The sequence below is a fragment of the Sphaerodactylus townsendi genome, linkage group LG01 (genome assembly GCF_021028975.2).
Source record: "Sphaerodactylus townsendi isolate TG3544 linkage group LG01, MPM_Stown_v2.3, whole genome shotgun sequence".
Taxonomy (NCBI): Eukaryota; Metazoa; Chordata; class Lepidosauria; order Squamata; family Sphaerodactylidae; genus Sphaerodactylus; species Sphaerodactylus townsendi.
The window spans coordinates 8990937-9012171 of NC_059425.1; the positions used below are offsets into that span (position 1 = coordinate 8990937).

Genomic DNA, 21235 nt, shown 5'->3' on the forward strand with positions numbered 1-21235 from the left:
GACTAAGCTGGCAGACAGCAGAGAGACAGCGACAGCTGGGGTGGTACTGGTGGGAGGTGGGGGGGGGGAGAAAGAGCTGAGACAGATGCCCTGGCCAGACTAGGAGAGCTCTCACCCACCCCCTCTCTTCCCTTCCCTCCCCAGGCTGACACAGGAATTAGGCCGCCAAAGAGTCCTGTGTAACTCCAAAGCACGCACACTTGGGAGACTGGAGGGCAGTCGACAGCTGGAGCGGGCGTTGGTGGGGTGGAGAGGAAGAACTGAGACAGATGCCCTGGTCAGGGTAGGAGAACCTTCACCCACCCCCTCTCTTCCCTTCCTAGGCTGACACAGGAATTAGGCTGCCGAAGAGTCCTGTGTAACTCCAAATCAAGCACACTTGGGCAATTGGAGGGCAATCCATTCATTCATTTCATTCACTGGCTCCATTAGCCGTAAAAGGGGGGGGGGTCCTTTAAAATGATCGCACCCGAATGAGTTCTGAATATGCTCCAGGGGGCACAGAATATGGAAAGCAGCAGCCAAACGTGGCGAGCCAGTGTGGAGTGGTTAAGAGCAGGTGCACTCTAATCTGAAGGGTTTGATTCCCTGCTCTGCCATTTGGGCTGTGGAGGCTTACCTGGTCAAGTAGATTAGCTTGTGCACTCCAACACACGCCAGCTGGGTGACCTTGGGCTAGTCATAGCTTCTCGGAGCTCTCTCAGCCCCACCCACCTCACAGGGTGTTTGTTGTGATGGGGGAAGGGCAAGGAGATTGTCAGCCCCTTTGAGTCTCCTACAGGAGAGAAAGGGGGGATATAAATCCAAACTCCTCCTCCTCCTTCGGAGCTCTCTCAGCCCCATCCACCTTGCAGGGTGTTTGTTGTGGGGGTGGGAGAGAGGGAAAGGAGATTGTAAGTCCCTTTGAGTCTCCTTACAGGAGAAAAAGGAGGGGATATAAATCCAAACTCTTCTTCTTCTTCAAGCACAAGGCATGGGGGAGAGAGTGAAGAAAACAGTCTTTTGAAGCTCACCGGATCCTGGAGATTCCTGGGATCCCCACCCCCGGCACACAGCGCCTTCCTATCCATAGTCAATATTTTCAAACCTTGGTATCACAAAAGTGCCCTCCAAAAGTGTCTCCCACCGGCTTCCGGTTTATCATCTGCCACCAGGGAGTGTAACAAAAGCAATTTTGTTGTTAACTGGTTTTTAATGTTTCTTTTGTGCATTGCTTTTATAATTTTATATGTTTATATGTAGATAAGCTGCCTCAAGTCCCTTGGGAGATTGGCGGGGTAGAAGTGTAAAATATAAATAAATACAAATGAAATAATAAATAAAATAAACAGGCCTTGGATAGTCACATCTTTGTTTTTCTGGTTATTTCTAGGCCAGTGATGGCGAACCTTTTCGAGACCGAGTGCCCAAACTGCAACCCAACACCCACTTATTTATCACAAAGTGCCAACTCGGCAATTTAACCTGAATACTGAGGTTTTTGTTTAGAAAAAAAGGTTGGCTCCGAGGCGTGCGTTGCTCAGGAGTAAGCTTGGTGGTAGTCGATGGCTTTGCTTTAAAGCAACCGTGCAACTCTTCCAACGGGTGAATCATGACCCTAGGAGGGCTAACTCAGAAGCAAGCCCCATTGCCAGCAACCGAGCTTACTCCCAGGTAAAGGATTGCGCTTTAGTTTAACAGCGCTTAACAGGATTACTTACACTACTTCCCCAAAACTAGGTCTTCGGTTTCATGATAATAATCGAGCCCAGCGGCCCAGGCCAGCCTAGATGGGTGTGTGGGGGCATTCTGTTTGTGTGTGCCATAGGTTCGCCATCACCCGTGCCATAGGTTCGCCATCACTGTTCTAGGCTGTGTGTGTTTGTGTACAGCAACTAACACGGTTTCTGCGCCATCCCTGCAGTGCATGCCGCCCTCTCTCCACAGACCTCTTCGCTCTCACAGAGAGGCGTTGTGCCCGGGTGAGGAAATGAATTTGAACTCAAGTCTCCCGCATCCAGCTCTCGTCTTTCGCCCCTGCCCTCCCTGCTTGGCCCCCAACGCCTTCCTGCCGGCTCTGACCCCATTTTGCCACAAAGGCATCCTATCCCGCAAAGGGCTTCGCTTCGAGCCACATTTTGTCTCTGTCAAACTGGCGTCCCCGGCCTGTCCTTGGCAGCGACGTGGACCCGGCTGGCACCGGAGGCCTTCCTTTGGAAACGGAGCCAAGGAGGGCGTTTTTTAAAGGAAACGTTTTGCCAAAGGGGCCATTCTGTCACCGGCCTTCCCAGAAAGGAACAAAAGAAGGAACACAAAACATCTCAAACGTTGCTCTTTTGGAGCCCTAAATGGGCAGTAGACGGAAAGCTTAGGAAGCTGGGAAGGTTTTTTGTTTCCGCCAGTGGCAATGCCTGCTCTCAAAACCCCACACATAATGTAAGGCTAGTTCACAAAAAGAGAGGGTAGCCACACCGTTCGGAAGGAGAACAGGCAGGGCCGTAACGAGGCAGCCCTGGGCAAACTGTAGCCCTGGGCAAAACCTGAGTTGGATGCCCCCCCCCCCCCATGGGCGGCCACTCCACCACGACCAAATTTTTTTTTGTACCAGGACATTGGTGCCTGCAGGAGGTGCATTTTTAGACATATCAGCACCACAATTTCAGCATATCATCAGGAGACTGTCCTTATGCTACTCCCCAAGTTTGGTAAGGTTTGATTCAAGGAGTCCAAAGTTATGGACTCTCAAAGGGGGTGCCCCATCCCCCATTGTTTCCAATGGGAGCTAATAGGAGATGGGGGCTACAGTTTTGAAGGTCCATAACTTTGGCCCCCTGAACCAAACTGCACCAAACTTGGGGGGGTGCCATCATCTCCAGATGATACCCTGAAATTTTGGTGCCAAAATTGGTGCGATACATCCAAAAATGCACCCCCCTGCAGGAACATCCTAGAAATTTGCCCAAGAATCTTTCTTCTGCATTGAGTTTTCTGCATTGCTGTCAATGGGGGTTGCAGGCTGTGGGGGGCACATTTCTGAAGGCACAGTCTCAAAACTTTCAGGGTCTGATCAGGAGACTGCCCTAATGATACCCCCCCAAGGTTTGGTGCAGTTTGGTTCAGGGGGGCCAAAGTTATGGACCCTCAAAACTGAAGCCCCCATCTCCTATTAGCTCCCATTGGAAACAATGGGGGATAGGGGCACCCCCTTTGGGAGTCCATAACTTTGGACTCCCTGAACCAAACCTCACCAAACTTGGGGGGGTAGCATAAGGACCGTCTCCTGATGATACGCTGAAATTTTGGTGCCGCTAGCCTAAAAACTGCACCCCCTGCAGGCAAACAATGGAAAACCACTAAAATACCCAAAAACGAACCCAGCATTTTGATGCCCCCCACAAGGTGATGCCCTGGGCAGCTGCCCACCTTGCCCAATGGGCATTACGCCAGTGAGAACAGGTAAGTTTGACCCCAGTAGTAAAACCCAGAAGTTACTGTTTTCACGAACAGCTCGGTTTGGGTCAGACACCGACAGGTTGTGGGGGTTACGGGATTTCGAGAGCTAGAGCTCCATCTGTCAGATACCACAAAACTCTTTCCGGTCCCTGAGATGCTGCTGGGTTTGAATCGACGTGTTCATTTTTAAAAATGTAACGTTTGAATTCTGCTACTGTGGAGTTTGAGGGAACTATATGGCAGGGAAGGTTTTGTGTACAGCACAAGGGGAAGGGCAAGGAGATTGTCAGCCCCTTTGAGTCTCCTGCAGGAGAGAAAGGGGGGATATAAATCCAAACTCTTCTTCTTCTTCTTCCTCTTGCAAAGACGACGAGTTTGTATTTATACTCCACCTTTCTCCCCTGCGAGGAGGCTCAAAGGGGCTGACAAGCTGCCTTCCCTTCCTCTCTCCACAACTGACACCTTGTGAGGCAGGTGGGGCTGAGGGCATTCTGAGAGAACTGTGACTAGCCTGAGGTCACTCAGCAGGAATGCAGGAGTGCAGAAACACATCTGGTTCACTAGATAAGATCCTGTTGGGCTCCAAGGAACAGAAAGTCCCGTTCCCCGCCGGCCAGCAAATCCCAAATCTTTCCACCCAGGAGTCCACAGCCACCAATGAGGTCCCAGGTGAGCACTAGGGACCTAAACTCTCTTTTCCAAGGAGGGACACCCCCTCCACCTTCTCCTTATCTGTAGTGATGGAAAGCATTGAACCAACCTGGAAACCAGGTAAGAAATCCTAACTCTTTTTCTTCCATCCTTAGGGAGGGCTTCTAGAAAGGAAACCCCTTCTCTTAATGCCAGGAGCAGCAGTGGCGTAGGTTAAGAGCTCGTGTATCTAATCTGGAGAAACCGGGTTTGATTCCCCACTCTGCCACCTGAGCTGTGGAGGCTTATCTGGGGGATTCAGATTAGCCTGTGCACTCCCACACACGCCAGCTGGGTGACCTTGGGCTAGTCACAGCTTCTCGGAGCTCTCTCAGCCCCACCTACCTCACAGGGTGTTTGTTGTGAGGGGGGAAGGACAAGGAGATTGTAAGCCCCTTTGAGTCTCCTGCAGGAGAGAAAGGGGGGATATAAATCCAAACTCTTCTTCTTTTTGACTATTCACACAGCCTTGGTTTACGGCTCTACAGATCCCAACTGTATCGTTACTGGTGGGAAAGGGATGGAGATGTGGAGCGCCAGTGTGGTGTGATGGGGTTAGTGTCAGACAAAGATCTGGGGGATCCAGATTCAAATCCCTGCTCACCCAAGGAAGCTGACCGGACAGTCATAAGGGAGTCAACCATATTCAGCCTATTGTCCTAACCTACCTCATGGGATTGTTTTGAAGAGCAAACAGAGAACAGCATAAGCAGCTTCGGATCCCCATCGGTGATGAAAGGCGAGGTATAAATGAAGGAAACAGACGTCTGCCATTTTCCCTTCTGAGGCACCCAAACGGCCAAGGGCCATGTGAGGTTTGTCGGTGGATCCCTTATTTGTTGTGGGGAGATGCAGGGAAAGGAATCTGTAAGCTGGTGTAGTGGTTAAGAGCAGGTGCACTTTAATCCGGAGAACCAGGTTTGATTCCCCCGCTCTGCCACTTAAACTGTGGAGGCTTATCTGGGGAACCAGATTAGCTCGTGCACTCCCACACACGCCAGCTGGGTGACCTAGGGCTAGTCACAGTTCTTCGGAACTCTCTCAGCCCCACCCACCTCGCAGGGTGTTTGTTGTAGGGAGGGAGGGCAAGCAGATTGTAAATCCCTTTGAGTCTCCTTACAGGACAGAAGGGGGTAGTACAAATCCAAACTCTTCTCTCCTTATTTGCAAAGCCCCCCCCCCCCTCAACAATTTCTCACCCCAGTAGAATTTAGGCCCTGAGCTCACAGGGTCTTATGGCAGTAACAGCTGTACTAGTCAGATGGCCCATTGATCCAGATGTGCAAGAGAGCTGGCACGGTGCAGTGGTCAAAAGCAGCGGACACTAATCTCGAGAACCGGGTTTGATTCACCGCTCCTCCGCATGAGTGGTGGACTCATCTCTGGTGAGCTGGATTTGTTTCCTTGCTCCTCCACATGAAGCCTGCTGGGTGACCTTGGGCCAGTCACAGTTCTCTCAGAACTCAGCCTCACAAGGTGTCTGTTGTGGAAAGAGGAAGGAATTTGGAAGCTACTTTGAGACTCCTCACTTTTGAGAAAAGTGGGATCTAAATCCAAACTCTTCTTCTTTCACCTGGCCCAGAGAGCTTTCCCCGATGCCAAGTGGCAAGGCCCTCAAGTCAGGCAGAAACCCCATCAAGGAAGCCAGGGTCTGCAACCTGCGGCTCTCCAGATGTTCATGGACTACAATTCCCTATTGGCCATGCTGGCAGGGGCTGATGGGAATTGTAGTCCATGAACATCTGGAGAGCCACAAGTTGCAGACCCCATAGATCTACAGGACACCTCTGGAGCAACGTTTGGATCCTGCTGCGCTCTCGTCGGCTTTCCTTTCCCAGAATACAAGCACTGCAACACCTCCAGCCATTAAACTGTAGTCTGCGAACTTGCGAGCCTCGAACACTGAAGACAAGAGTCTGACCCTGATCTGGAAAATCTGCTTTCTTTCCCTCCATTTTAACCCCCCCCCCCTCCACACCTAATATCTAGCTGATGCAGAGTTCAGATAAGCTTGTTCAGTGTTGTGGGTCAGCTGCCGTACTGCAGTCAGGTAGCTGGCTCATGATTGACTCAGCCTTCCATCCCTCCCAGGTCAGTAAAAGGAGTAGTAGGTAAAGTGTAGACGGCTGGAAGGAAGGCAACAGAAACCTAAATCCAAACTCTTCTTCTGTCATCTGGAAGGCAACAGAAACAGAAAAGGATTTGGGCGTCTTAGTTGATAGTTCCATGGGAATGTCAACTCAATGCATGGCAGCTGTGAAAAAGGCAAACTCTATGCTGGGGATCATTAGGAAAGGAGTCGATAATAAAACTGCAAGGATTGTCATGCCCTTATATAAAGCAGTGGTGCGACCGCACTTGGAGTACTGTGTCAGTTCTGGTCGCCACATCTCAAAAAGGATATCAAAGAGATAGAAAAAGTGCAGAGAAGGGCAATGAGGATGATTGAGGGACTGGAGCACTTTCCCTATGAGGAGAGGCTGCAGCGTTTGGGACTCTTTAGTTTGGAGAGGAGGCGGCTGAGGGGGGATATGATTGAAATCTACAAAATTATGCATGGGGTAGAAAATGTTGACAGAGAGAATTTTTTCTCTCTTTCTCACAATACTAGAACCAGGGGGCATTCATTGAAAATGCTGGGGGGAAGAATTAGGACTAATAAAAGGAAACACTTCTTCACGCAACGTGTGATGGGTGTTTGGAATATGTTGCCACAGGAGGTGGTGATGGCCACTAACCTGGATAGCTTTAAAAGGGGCTTGGACAGATTTATGGAGGAGAAGTCGATGTATGGCTACCAATCTTGATCCTCCTTGATCTCAGATTGCAAATGCCTTAGCAGACCAGGTGATCGGGAGCAGCAGAAGGCCATTGCTTTCACATCCTGCATGTGAGCTCCCAAAGGCACCTGGTGGGCCACTGCGAGTAGCAGAGAGCTGGACTAGATGGACTCTGGTCTGATCCAGCTGGCTTGTTCTTATGTAAACCACTCCATAAACATACTCTGCCTAGCAAACGCTGTGATGTGACGTCACTTTGTGGGTTGGAAAGGACTCGGTGGTTACCTTTACCTTTAACTAAAGATTGCCCTCAATGTCAGTCTTCAAGCAGTGGCTGGACAAACACTTATCAGGGATGCGTTCGGCTGATCCTAAATTGAGCAGGGAGATGGGATTAGAAGAAGAGTTTGGATTTATATCCCCCCTTTCTCTCCTGCAGGAGACTCAAAGGGGCTGACAATCTCCTTGCCCTTCCCCCCTCACAACAAACACCCTGTGAGGTGGGTGGGGCTCCGAGAGCTCCGAAGTAACTAGCCCAAGGTCACTCAGCTGGCATGTGTTGGAGTGCACAAGCTAATCTAGATCCCCAGATAAGCCTCCACAGCTCAGGTGGCAGAGTGGGGAATCAAACCCGGTACTCCAGATTACAGTGCACCTGCTCTTAACCACAACGTCACGCTGTATGGCCCCTTCCAACTCTGTGATTCTACTAGAAGTTCATGGATTTTTTTCTTGTACAGCAGAAAGGACGGAACATTGTTCGCTGCTTTTCGCGTGGTTCCCCTCCTTCCCTGCTCCTCCAACTAATCCACGAACACCTTGCAAGGGTAGGCTGCGAAACTCTAATGGGCCCAAGGTCACCTGTCAATTTCAACAGCAGAGCAGGGGGATTTGAACTCACCTGTCATAGGTCCTTGACCAACATTGTTATCGCTGTACACCGAGCAAAACTGCTGGGTTCACAGCAGAGGCAAAAATTGCTTGGTTGTTCCTCTGTTCCTCTGTCACTTTGAAGAAGAACGGTTTGGATTTATATCCCACCTTTCTCTCCTGTAAGGAGACTCAAGGTGGCCTACAAGCTCCATTCCCTTCCTCTCTCCACAACAGACACCTTGTGAGGTCGATGAGGCTGAGAGAGTCCTGAGAGAACCGTGACTGGCCCAAGGTCACTCAGCGGGAACGTAGGAGTGGGGAAACAAACTTTATTAACCAGAGAAATGGTAGAGTGGGGGAATCAAACCTGGTTCTCCAGATTAGACTCTACCTGCTATTAACGACTACATCTCGCTGGCTCTCAAACCACTTAAACGTGAACTTAAAATATACACACCGTTGACTCTCAGCTGACACCAGTCACCAAAACATAAGAACAAGCCAGCTGGATCAGACCAGAGTCCATCTAGTCCAGCTCTCCGCTACTCGCAGTGGCCCACCAGGTGCCTTTGGGAGCTCACCTGCAGGAGGTGAAAGCAATGGCCTGCTGCTGCTCCCGAGCACCTGGTCTGCTAAGGCATTTGCAATCTGAGATCAAGGAGGATCAAGATTGGTAGTCATAGATCGACTTCTCCTCCATAAATCTGTCCAAGCCCCTTTTAAAGCTATCCAGGTTAGTGGCCATCACCACCTCCTGTGGCAGCATATTCCAAACACCCATCACACGTTGCGTGAAGAAGTGTTTCCTTTTATGAGTCCTAATTCTTCCCCCCAGCATTTTCAATGAATGCCCCCTGGTTCCAGTATTGTGAGAAAGAGAAAAATGTCTGTCAACATTTTCTATCCCATGCATAATTTTATAGACTTCAATCATATCCCCCTCAGACGTCTCCTCTCCAAACTAAAGAGCCCCAAACGCTGCAGCCTCTCCTCATAGGGAAGGTGCTCCAGTCCCTCAATCATCCTCATTGCCCTTCTCTGCACTTTTTCTATCTCTTCAATATCCTTTTTGAGATGTGGCGACCAGAACTGAACACAGAACTATAACTGGGTCCCCACCCCTTTCCCTCTTCGAATTACACATATGGAAACGGCACGGTACAAAATTTTCCTTTTAATGATCACACGTAAAAACAAAAAGCAGGGCGTCTTGTGTGCAAGGACCAAACCCCACCCACCCACCCCCCACGGCAAAATTATTTTGCTGCTAAGGTTCCAGCAGGATTTACAGTTTTAAAAAATACCACACCAGTAATCACTTGACCAAAAATTTAAAAAGTAAAAATAAAAATAAAAAAAGTCCGGGCTGGGGAAATTCACCGAAACAGCAAAAAAGATGTTAAAAACAAACGTGTTTTTTTTTAAAAAAAACTCCAGGAGTTTCTCCTGCAATGGCTGTGTTTGAATGCCCAGCCCGCCAAGAGCTTTCTTCGGGCGAGATTTGTCTGTCCTGGTTCATGCAGCTGCAGCCTAAATCCCGGGGCGTGACCTTTTAGGCAGTCTGTCGTTTGCTTGGCGCCTGGAACAGTTCGGCTTGGGTGAGTGGCAGCTCCCAGAACTTTCAAATTGTGTTGGAGGAGGGATCAGCACCAAGAGGAACCGAGTTGATCTCTGGGAAGGGATCCTCCTCCTCTTTGGAAGAGCCCACCAGGGACAGAGACCGGATACGCCAGGGCAGACGTGGGAAGACCGGGTAACGGCGGCAGCTGCTTGCGATTTGCCAATAACACCCGTCCCACCTAACCCCAGGCGTAATAGCGGAACAGCTCGGCCAGAATCAAAGGATAGGCTTAGCACGGGACCTGTCCACAAAACGGCCCCACCTCTCTTGGGTGAGAGAGGAAAGCAGAGGCCGACCCTTGACGTGAAGAGTGGACACTGCTTTGACCCACAGCAGTGGATCTCTGGGCACGCAAGGACTGGCCACTTTGGCGCTCCGAGCCACAGCAGCGGCCTGGCGTGGGGGCCAGGGGATAGAGAGGAATGTAACGAACCCTACGCCGCAGACTATTCATACAGAGCTGCTATGCAAACTTCTATACAAAACCAGTTCTGGGGGAATAAAGCCGCCAGTCGAGATGAGAACAGCCCTTCGGTTCCAAAGGGCACGGGAGTTTCGCGAACAAAGTCAATGACTCGGTTTCCACCGGTCTCACGAGGACACGGCTCTTCTGGCCAAGCAGTGAAGTAAGAGTTTGTGTCTCCGCCTACCGACCTGATGCTCGTGTGCGTACGTGCGCGGGGGTGCTTGCAGCCCCAACAGAGCGGGAGAGAGTCTAGTGGTATAAAATCAAGAGCCGCCTCTGCCGCCTGTGGCTCAGGTCGCCGCCCGCCCGCTCGGGGCCGGCTCAGCCGTCGTTGGCGGCCACCAGCTGGCCCATGCCCTCCCGGATGTAGACCGACTGGATCTCCTTCGTCTTGAGGCAGTAGTCGCAGGCCCACACCGCCGAGGCCTCGGTGGTCAGCAGCCCGTAGGCGTTCTCCGTCATGCCCGTGCACTCCCGGTGGAACCACTTCTGGCACGAGGCCTCGCACAGGATGGCGTCCTGGTCGTCGTTCACCTCGCTGCGGCAGACCCCGCAGGGGTACACCAGTCCGGGCGGGGGCTGATGGCCGGAGTTGCCGGCGGCCTTGCCGGGAGGTGGCGGCAGGCTATTGGCCTCGGGGGTGCCCGTGCCGCCGTGCCCTGCGCTGTTGGGGGCGAAGGCGGGCTGGGTGCCGTTCACGGCGGCCACCGGTGACCCGGTGTGCTGCTCTTGGCTGAAGGTGTTGGCCGGGGGGTTGAGCGGCTTGCCGCCACCGTTGTCTTCGCCGCCGGGAGGGAAGCCTGGATCAGGCCCGGGAAAGGGACTGGGATTAGGCGGTAGGCTGGGGAGGCTCTGGTTGGGGCGTGGCATCGGCGACTGTCCGAACATATTAGCCGGCTGGCTGAAGCGCTGGGCCATTGGAGGGCCTCCTGGGGGGTTGAGGCCGGGCCCTGGGCCTACATCCCCTCCCCGGGGAGGCTGCCCCATGGTTGGCGAAATCATGGGCCCAAAGCCTCCCATGGGTCCTTGCATGAGCTGGCCGCCGGGAGGGCTGAAGTTCTGTCCCAGGGGCTGTCCGAAGGGCTGCCCTCCAAAGCCCATCCCACCGGGCTGGACGTACCCGGCATTCTGGGGGGGCATGTTGAATGTGGGGCCCATCTGGCCCGGGACGAAGGGTGGAGGCTGCCGTCGCATGGGTTGCGGGGCTCCCCCGTAGCCGGGGGGGACCTGGGGGCCCATCGCCCCTTGCATGCGGAAGTTCCCGAACGGTGCGGGGCTGCCGAGGAAAGGAGCCGAGGCGGAGCTGACTTTGGGGGGCCCGAAGTCATCTTCAAAGGGGTTGGAAGCCACCAGGTGGTCGACCATGGGGGTTGGCGGTGGGGCGAACTCCGAGAGGTGGGAGTAGGCGGGGCCCTGCAAGGAGAAAGCAAAAAATAGGTATGGGGTACCAGTGAGCTTCTGACGCACATAAGGACCGATCTACTCTTCAGGCCCCGGTGAGCTTCCTACGCACAAACCGATCTACCCTTCAGGCCCCACAAGAGGAGAATTCAGTGGCCTTTCAGAAAGCTCCATCTCTTGCACAGCCCTGCCCTGGGGCAGCTAGCAAAGAGGTTCCTCCGTTTTTCAATAAAAACCTGGGGGGGAACCACCCAAAGATAATTTATCCTGCCTCCAATAAAAGAGGGGTGTAATTGTACCCATCTACTCTGCACTGGTTAGATCTCACCTGGAATATTGTGTACAGTTCTGGGCACTGCAATTCAAGAAGGATATTGACAAGCTGGAACGGGTCCAGAGGAGGGCGACCAAAATGGAATCCATGCCCTACGAGGAGAGACTTAGGGAGCTGGGGATGTTTAGTCGGGAGAAGAGAAGGTTAAGAGGTGACATGATAGCCATGTTTAGATATCTGAAGGGATGTCATGTTGGTGAGGGAGCAAGCTTGTTTTCTGCTGCTCCAGAGACTAGGACCAGGAGTCCTGGGTTCAAGGTGCAGGAAAAGAGATTCCACCTAAACTTCAGGGAAAACTTCCCTGACCATAAGGGCTGTTCAATAGTGGAATGCACTACCTCGGAGTGTGGTGGAGTCTCCTTTGGAAGTTTTTAAGGAGAGGCTGGCTGGCCATCTGTCAGGAGTGCTTTGATTGTGTGTTCCTGCTTGGCAGGGGGTTGGACTGGATGGCCCTTGGGGTCTCTTCCAACTCTATGATTCTATGAAATAGGTACTTTAGACTGATCTAGACAGACCAACTGGCCTGATATCAGATTTGAGGAACTAAGCAAGATCAATCCTGACTAGTACTGGGATGAAACACCTCTGAGGAAGTTCACGGTCGCTAGGTGAAGGCAAGGAAACTACCTCTGAATATCTCTTGCCTTGGAAACATGAAGGGGTTGCCATAAATCAGCTGTGACTTGAAAGCAATATATATATGTATAGGAAACATATATATATATATGGCTGAGGAAATGGAAGGAAGCTAGGAGAAACTTTACAACAATGAGTTTGGCTGTCTAAGTCTACTCTGAACATTTTACTGAACAGGTGCTTTTCCAGTAAAATGTTCAGCACATACCTGGACAATAAAAACCACTGTTCGAAACTTCCACGCCAGTTCTTTTTTCGCTGTCGTAACTTGGCAAAATTCATACTTGACGTTGGTAGGAGAGGCCTTATATAACTAAATAAAAGCTCTGACTGGCTCCCATTCCTTTACCAACTCATTATCCTATGCGCTTCTAGCCTATACCCTTTAAAGGCATCTCAATACGACTTATGATAGCCTTCCCTTCTCCCGCCCTCCCCACAACAGACACTTTGGGAGCCAGGTGGGGCTGAGAGAGTTCAGAGAGAGCTGTGACTGGGCCAAAGTCAGCCAGCAGGCTTCATGTATAGGAAACAAACCTAATTCCATACAAAGCGGAGCCTGAGACAGTATAAATGTCAACAGCAAAAACACAATACCCCTGTCTGGCTCTAATACAAGATTAAATCAAGATCTTGACTTGAGATGTTTTTTTATAAGTTTCTGTATTACAACTGTTCTTAGCACAATAGGTTTATTTAAGTTGTATCTCTTTAAATCAGACTGAGTTTTGTCCCACTGCACTTCTGCAATGTGGCACAGCTGCAGGCAATTTGAGTTTTGTTGAGTGGTTCTTCTAAAAAATTCTTGGACATTTCACTTTTTCACAGACTGGCAGGATAATGGGCAGACCTGCGGTGTTGAGCTTGAGGCCAGAGCGAAATGCCTTATGTGTATGAGCCGGAATTGTATCGGGCTGTGAGTATGTTGCACATTATCTTGTTTAAACGGTTTTAGTTAAGTCTGTAATGTTCAATCATTATTGGCCATTTTGCTATATTTTGTTATATCATGTGGGTTACTGTTGACTACTGATGTTTAGTGTGTGATGGAAGCAGGTATTTGTATTTATATTAATATTCTCATTATTGTAATAGAACAAACTGTGCCCAGAGTGATTTGAGTGGCTGAAGAAGGCTACCAAGTCGAAAGTATTGGATTCACTCCGGGTCAATACTTCCACCTCCATCTCAGATGGACCATCAGCCAATGACTGTTTCTCAGAACTGTGCACACTCTACAGAATATGATGATCTCACGATAGAGACTTGTTGCCTGTGAATTGGTTTAGGGATTTCCCTCCTAGTGTATGTGTGTTTGTGCTTCAGATTCATCTGTTGTCCACCTCATGTATAGTGCACAAGTTTAAGGATATATATGTTTTAAATATTTTCATTAAACAAACGTAATTCCCCAGATTAAGAGTCCATCGCTCTTAACCACTATACCACACTGGTTCCCAAAAGGAACACACACACACCCCGCCCCCAGGTCTGATGTGAGGCAGAGACAGTTGAAAACAGGTGAACCGGCTGAAGGAGGGGAATGCCTCCTCTTTTCCCCCTTGAACTGACTCACCTTCTGTAAAGGTTAGCCTGTTGAAAAGTAAATACGAACAGACCTAATCTCGCACCTAGGGTGGATGTGAGCTTTCCCTCGCCAACAATCTCCAGTCAGCGGCTAGACAAACACTTGTCTGGGATCCTCGAGGCTGATCCTGCATTGAGAAGGGCTGAACAAGATGGCCTGTATGGCCCCTTCTAACACTAGGATTCTATGCTAAGGAGCAGCAGTGGCGTAGGAGGTTAAGAGCTCGTGTATCTAATCTGGAGGAACCAGGTTTGATTCCCAGCTCTGCCGCCTGAGCTGTGGAGGCTTATCTGGGGAATTCAGATTAGTCTATACACTCCCACACATGCCAGCTAGGTGACCTTGGGCTAGTCACAGCTTCTTGGAGCTTACTCAGCCCCACCTACCTCACAGGGTGTTTGTTGTGAGGGGGGAAGGGCAAGGAGATTGTAAGCCCCTTTGAGTCTCCTGCAGGAGAGAAAGGGGAGATATAAATCCAAACTCTTCTTCTCACGTTGACTGCATCTGAGTTAACAGCTGGTGCGTCCTACCAGTTCCCTCAGCAAATAGCGGCACATCCACTGATGTCTCATTTGCTGGAGAACCATCACCATTTGCAGAGCGGCACGTGTGAAGAAAGTGTATGTATTTAAATTTACTTAGAATTCATTAATCTTGCAAATTGGGTCTTTTACGAGGCAACCATTTGGTCCTGCTAGGTCGACCCTCTGGCCCTCGTTGAAGTTGTAAACTGCGTTTGTGTTTTAGGAGCGTTATTCTTTCATTAACGGAATTGGTTTTGACAAGGCCACATTCTAAACTGGACAGATAGGTCTTAATTGACAAGCATGCTCAGGTGGGGGTCACCTCCCTCCTCGACTCTATTCAACACCCAATTGGTTAATTGCTGAAGAAAGGGACTAGATAAGCAAATTCTATAAGACATAAGATGACGCTCAAGGGAGTCAATTCAGTCATTTGCCTCGGGCTAAATAGCCTTGTATTATATGGTTCTGGTGGGTTTCCCGGGCCGTGTGGCCGTGGTCTGGTGGATTTTGTTCCTAACGTTTCGCCTGCATCTGTGGCTGGCATCTTCAGAGGCGTATCACAGAGAAAAGTCTGTTTCACACTGTGTCTAAGTGAGAAGGGAAAGTTTAGTGTGGTATATTGTCCCTGTCACAGGGTGGGGAACCAATCATTAAGTGTTTGGGTGGAACTTGCTATGCAAAGGTGTGGTTGAGTGCATTGTATTGCGGGTGGGGTTATCAGTCCATTTTTTAAGTCCTGGGAGCCAGGCTTTGCTAATTTTTAACGTCTCTTCTTTCTTATTGAAGTTGTCCTGGTGTTTGTGAATTTCGATGGCCTCCCTGTGCAGTCTGACATAGTAAGCTTCTGAATTGTATTATGTGGTTTTATACTTGGAACTGTCCAGAGCTGAGGGGGAGCTGATTGTATTATTTCTTCTTTTTTCTTTCTTTTTAATAATTTTTTTTAAATCTCAGCTGTTTGAGAGTACCTGGATAAAGAACCCTGTTTTTGGCACGTCACTGGAAAGGCACCCGGCCCAGGGTAACCTTTTTTCACAACACGGCAATGCACATGAACTAGTTTTTGATACAGCAGAGGGGGCGGGGGAGGGGGAGAGAAGGGATCTGGGCACCTTGCACGGTTTCTGACCTTCATTTATCATGACAATGTTCTGCTCAACCGAATGACCAGAAGAAACTTCAGGCGGCTGGCAAAGCCCAGGACTTGTGTGAAGCAGAAAAATATAGTTCTGCATTGGAGAACTTTGAACTGTGGCTGAACTACGAGACTGGAAAGGGGGGGGGGCTCAAAGATGTGGCGCCCCACAGAGACCTCCCCCATGAAGAAATCGACACGCAGCCTCCAGAAGGAAGAAAAGAGAGATGCAACAGGCCCCGTTACCTGCGTGTTGGATTTGCGGCGTTTCTTCTCGGGACTCTTCATTTGAAGGCCTAATTTCAGAGCGGGGGAAAGAGGAAAAGAAAAAAGAAAGCATCAGTGCTCGGCTGCCCAACAACGGACACAGCCTTCAAGGAGAAGACAAGTTGGTTTTTATATTCCACTTTCCTCCCCTGCCTCAAAGCAGCTTACAAATGCCTTCCCCTCCCTGCAACAGATACTTTGTGAGATACGTGGGGCTGAGAGAGTTCTGAGAAAACCGTGACTGGCCCAAAGTCACCCAGTAGGCTGCTTCTTATCTTCGCCAGCTAAGAGTTTGCTGCTCAGGTGGAGGAGTGGGGAGCCAAACCCAGTTTTACAGATTAGAGTCCACCGCTCTCAACCGCTACGCCATGCCAAACAGCACTACAGGGAGTTGTGCTAAGAAGCCAAAACTAGCCAGCTATTTAAAAAAGCACAAATAAATGGCATGCCTGTTCAATTTGGTTTGATGCACCAATCCACTGACCAAACGCTATCAGTGACTATCAGATCACGGTTAAATATTCATGGAAACAAATAAATCTCCTCTGTAGGCGGGAACGACAAAACTTCTCCTTCCAGCCGCCTCCTACCCCTGGAGGGCAAGAACTCAAAGCCACCAGAGTGACAAAGGTCACACTGTCTTGGAGCATCTGTATCAACACACTCAGCTGTAATCTCATCAAGATGGTTTTAGGGGTTGGCTTTAAGGAGAATGGTTAACTAAATGGAGAGAAGAAGAGTTTGGATGTATGCCCCGTCTTTCTCTCCTCTAAGGAGACAAGGTAGCTTACAAACTCCTTTTCCCTTCCTCTCAACAACAACGGCAACAGGCACCTTGTGAGGTAGGTGGCGCTGAGAGAGTTCAGAAAGAATCGTGACTGGCCCAACGTCACCTATCAGGACTGTAGGAAACAAATCTGGTTCACCAGATAAGAGTCCTCTGCTCAACCGGAGGAGTGGGGAATCAAGGCCGGTACTCCAGATTAGAGTCTACCTGCTCCTAACCGCTACACCACGCTGGCTTAGAACAGAAGAGCTTTGGCGAAGACAAGATTCGAATCCCTGTCAGCCCCAAAGGAGCTTGATATAGCTTCAGGCAGGGTGACAAACATGTTTGTCTGTTCTTAGTACTGACAAGGACCCTATGAGGCAGGCCTGGAAAGCTGCAACAGCTCCCCGCCAAGTGGGATTTTAAATATAAGAACTCTGGCTGGATCAGGCCAATCTAGCACAGGGGTCTGCAACCTACAGCTTTCCAGATGTTCATGGACTACAATTCCCATCAGCCCCTGCCAGCATGGAATTTGTAGTCCATGAACATCTGGGGTGCCGCAGGGAATGTCCTGCTTCACACAGAGGACGGCCAACAAAGAGGGCACAGAGACCCAGGCCATGCCCTGATGTTGCCTCCTAGCACTGGGATTCAGAAGTCGACTGCCTCCAGAAATGGAACAGCTGGAATTGAACCCACCAGCGGCATAGAGACCAACAAGATCCTCGGGGCATGAGCTTCCAAGCGCCAAACCTCCCTTTGCCAGATGCTGAAGGGATCTGATGAATCTAAAGGGATCCAACGGCCAACCTTTCGATCGTTTGAGGCAACAAAGTCTCTGATCTGAATTTGCGATGAAAGGGAGCCTTGAGTTTTGAAAGATCGCCGATGAAAATCTTGTTGGTTTCGAAGGGCTGACTTGACTCGGACCTACTCGCTGTTACTTGTATTTGACAAAGGGAGTTTTGACCCAGGAAAGCCAAGCCGCACTTCGCTTTGAGGCTTGCGAAGAACCCGGTTCTTGGTGGGACGAGATTCAAGTTTCCAGGTACAAGCTTTTAAGAGTCACAGTTCCCTTCAACAGACTGCCATCACGCACACAAGCCTAAATATGGAAAATGTTGTCAGTTGCTCAGTGCTCCCGCACTTCAATCTGGCTTTTCTGCAAACCAACGTGGCTACCTTCTGAAAGTACCTGTTCTGGAGATGGGAACTCTCTACAATCTGACCGCCACTTCCAGAACCAGTCACCTAGGAATTCCCACCCCCTAATCTTACCTGGGTGCCTCAATTGCTCCACTCCACCATGCTGGTTGACTCATTTCATCTTAAAAGACCAGTTCCCACCTTCCTCAACAAATGCCCTTTTATGGCCCTGACCCAGTGGCCTCTTGTGGCAGGGAGTTCCGCAAGCCAGCCTTACAAAAGAGGGGTTTTCCTAGTCCATTCTGCCCTCTAGGGATTCAAATAAATAGCGCCGCTAAATGATTCTATTTATATCACCAAAGGCATTCAATTCATGCTTCACGTTGAAAAGAATAATTTGAAACCTTCAACAAGCAGCAAAGGAAAGTGCATCAGCCATACTGCCTTAAAAGAAAGTGTGTTGTTTCAAATTACAAGCTGCCTCAGAGTGTAATGGAGTCTCCTTCTATGGGGTTTTTTAAAGAGGCTGGATGGCCATCTGTCAGGAGTGCTTTGATGGTGTGTTCCTGCATGGCAGGGGGTTGGACTGGATGGCCTTTGTGGTCTCTTCCAACTCTAGGATTCTTTAATTCTATGCCTATCAGGCAGAAGTTCAACCAGTGAAGTTCTGCTTGGGGGTTGGGCTTGATGGCCCCTGTTGTCTCTTCCAACTCCATGATGCAGAGCTGAGCCTTGTGGGGGATCCCAGGTCCCCACCCTCCCTCCAGACGACCTGCCCTCGGCCACCACTCTTGAGGTGCGGATCCCCCGCCAATCCCAGCCTTCAGCCCAGCCCTGCAACCTCCAGCCACGGGGTCCCGCTCCTCCACCGTTCTTTTCCCGCCTGTTACGAAAAAGGCCCCCGGGCCGGCGGAAGAGGAGGAGGAGGAAGGCAAGGCCGCCCCCCGCCTCTCTTACCGGCCTTGCCCTGCTTGCGGCCTGGGCCCGTGGAGATGCTTCCCGGCGCAGGCGATGGGCCCGGCGGCTGCGGGGCGGGACCGACTCCGCCCTCCAGCTTCTCGGGGTGCGGCGCCGCCATAAGCGACGCGGGGAAGGAGAAGGGCAGGCGGGCCGAGCAGCTACAGCCGCCGCGCTGCCCCGGGCCGCGCCATCGCGACGGGAAGCGGAAGCCCGTCGCCTGCGCCGGCGACTGGGAACGCAGCGCCATGGAGAGAGGGGGCCAGAGCGGCGCGCGGGCCGCACTTCCTGTCGAGGGGGCGGGAAAGGTGAGGCTAGGCCTGGGGGCGTTTTATAAACGAGGGTGAGGCCGCTCTAGGCCTCGACATCTGTGTCGCTCCGCCTTGGGATCGGAACTTCCGGTTTCGGAAGGCGGACACCGTCCTCCCGCTGTGCTACTCTAGGATTTTTCTCTATGGTTGTTGGAGAGGGAGAGAGAGAGGTGCACCATGGGGAACGGAAGGTGAAAGGGATATTTAGCATCCACTTCCGGTAACATGGTTGGGATGGAATAAAGACCGGGTCTTGACCGGGATTCTCAGAGGAAACCATCCAGGGCTGTTTTTCTATAGTGGCTTCTCTCTATGGTGCCTCTGTGAACCTAGAGAGATGCCGTTCTACAGCTACGCCTCTCTATGGTAAAAGCTCCGTTGTCTTCTTGGAAACCGGATGCCCTCAGACTTTTGAATACTGTGGCTGCGACTGGCTCCGCCCCTCACGAAACGGTTCGGAAGGTACCATTTCCTTGAAGGGAGGGGGGAAGGAGGGAAACCCGGAGTTGCCGCTTCCTGTTTCCTCAGTGGACTGAGGCGGTTGAGGGTCAAAGGTCAACACCGCAATCTTTGTTTATTCGTGTGTGGGGGAGGCAGTCGCTTTCCCTGCTCTATTGGAAGAAGCCGAGTGGGCGTGGCCGGGTTGGGTTTAGAGACGGCGAGGGGCTGACGCCTTGAGGCCAGCCAATCAGCGGCACGCGCGCGCCAATGGCGCTTCCGTGACCGCCCGGCGGATGACGGGAATTATAGGAAATAAGCCAGGGAGGACGTTGGACTCCCCAGCATCAAAATAAACCAGCCTGGCGGCGGCTCAACACAAATAGATGCTTCCCACCCCCACCCCCGCCTGATTTTTTTTTTTGGATGGGGCGGATTTCGTCATATATTAATTTTTGCTCCAAAAGATGCTTTAGGGCTTATTTTCAGGGGATGTCTTATTTTTTGTGCCCCCCCCCTCCATCAGCTGCGCTGGGGCTGATATTTCAAGCATCCTCCAAAAATCCTGAAAATCGTCTTTCCAAACTGGTTTCCTGCACGTGCAGGGTCAGTTTTGTAAGCGTCTCTTCCAAAGGTCACAATTTTGAGTGTCTTCTGGGATAAGGTTCTTTGCCTTCAATGTATTGTCGAAGGCTTTCACGGCCGGATTCAACTGGTTCTGGAGGGTTTTCCAGGCTGTGTGGCCGTGGTCTGGTGGATCTTGTTCCTAACGTTTCGCCTGCATCTGTGGCTGGCATCTTCAGAGGTGTATCCCAGAGAAAAGTCTTGTTTCACACTGTGTTTAAGTGAGAAGGGAAAGTTTAGTGGGGTATATTGTGTCTCACTTAGACACAGTGTGAAAACAGACTTTTCTCTGTGATAACACCTCTGAAGATGCCAGCCACAGATGCTGGCGAAACGTTCGGAACAAAATCCACCAGACCACGGCCACACAGCCCGGAGAACCCTCCAGAACCAGTTCTTTGCCTTCACTGATTGTGTCCATCCACCGTTTTTTGGGTCTGCCACGTTGGCGGCATCCACCACGCTCAAGGTGCAGGGCTGTCTTTTCACAGCGTGCCTGTACTGGTCCTGGTCAGTTGGTCTCTTGACCATCGAATGGTGTCAAGACACCACAAGCTTGGCATATTTCTTCCCAATGCAGTCAGGGCTCCCAGTTGGAGTACCTCTGCCACAGTGTACTTACTATGTCTAGTAGAGCTGTGGTAGTATGGTCAGCCCTTCAGAAAACTTTCCAATCTGTTTTTAAACCAGCAATATTCTCCCCAGGTGGGGAGGTGCACCATTCCTGGAAACACTGCAATACCAGGCTGATGCATGGAGTGGATGGAGCAAGCCCCTAGTCCATCTCCTAGTTCCATAAATCTGTTTAATACATAGTCCTCAAATAGAGGACATATCAGTGTTTAAACTGATAAGAACAGATACTACACTTGATCTTAGCCATAAGGCCGAGAAGCGATAAAAATGTCCTGCTGGAAAAGGAGGGTGGTGCCTAGGGGATGCCTTTCGTGGGCAGGGTGAGTGACACCGGAGGTTCCCAAGGCCACTGCCAGCCCAACTGGGGTCAAAACACCTCCAGTCCCCTTCCCCAAACACCGCACTTGCTGCCTTGCCAGTCTTCACCCCTCCAAAGACAGACTGAGGCCATAATTTGGAAGTTTTTCTCCACTTTTGTCACTTTTGTGAATTTCACTGCCAGGGCTTTGACAGGCATTGGCTGCTGATCTGCATATCTCCGCCTCCTTTCCCATGATGCCCTGCAGTTCTGTTAACCGTTTACAGTCAGGGCTGATGGCCA

General features: G+C 50.8%; 1 protein-coding gene, 1 long non-coding RNA gene and 1 other non-coding gene across 3 annotated transcripts; 1 reads left to right on the top strand and 2 right to left on the bottom strand.

Moving 5' to 3' along the window:
- Window positions 1–32: 32 nt before the first annotated feature.
- Window positions 33–13361, top strand: LOC125440727. Its single transcript, XR_007245738.1, has 3 exons — window positions 33–43; window positions 13070–13149; window positions 13329–13361. It is a non-coding gene; the product is annotated as an uncharacterized LOC125440727 (long non-coding RNA).
- PYGO2 (pygopus family PHD finger 2) lies at window positions 9023–18904 on the bottom strand. Its single transcript, XM_048510603.1, has 3 exons — window positions 18626–18904; window positions 15730–15779; window positions 9023–11275 (listed from the first exon to the last, which is right to left on the bottom strand). The coding sequence occupies exons 1-3, from the start codon at window positions 18873–18875 to the stop codon at window positions 10184–10186; spliced, it is 1392 nt and encodes a 463-aa protein (XP_048366560.1). The 5' UTR covers window positions 18876–18904; the 3' UTR covers window positions 9023–10183.
- Window positions 18905–20706: 1802 nt separating this feature from the next.
- On the bottom strand, window positions 20707–20897 carry LOC125425489. Its single transcript, XR_007243374.1, has one exon. It is a non-coding gene; the product is annotated as a U2 spliceosomal RNA (small nuclear RNA).
- Between the last annotated feature and the right edge of the window lie 338 nt (window positions 20898–21235).

Excerpts from the sequence above, each read along its gene's own strand:
- PYGO2 (XM_048510603.1), bottom strand. The coding sequence starts at position 18,875 with ATGGCGCTGCGTTCCCAGTCGCCGGCGCAGGCGACGGGCTTCCGCTTC. Across the intron at positions 15,780-18,625 it reads CCGCAAGCAGGGCAAGGCCG|GCCTTCAAATGAAGAGTCCC; the intron begins GTAAGAGAGGCG and ends CTCTGAAATTAG. Across the intron at positions 11,276-15,729 it reads GCCGCAAATCCAACACGCAG|GGCCCCGCCTACTCCCACCT; the intron begins GTAACGGGGCCT and ends TTCTCCTTGCAG.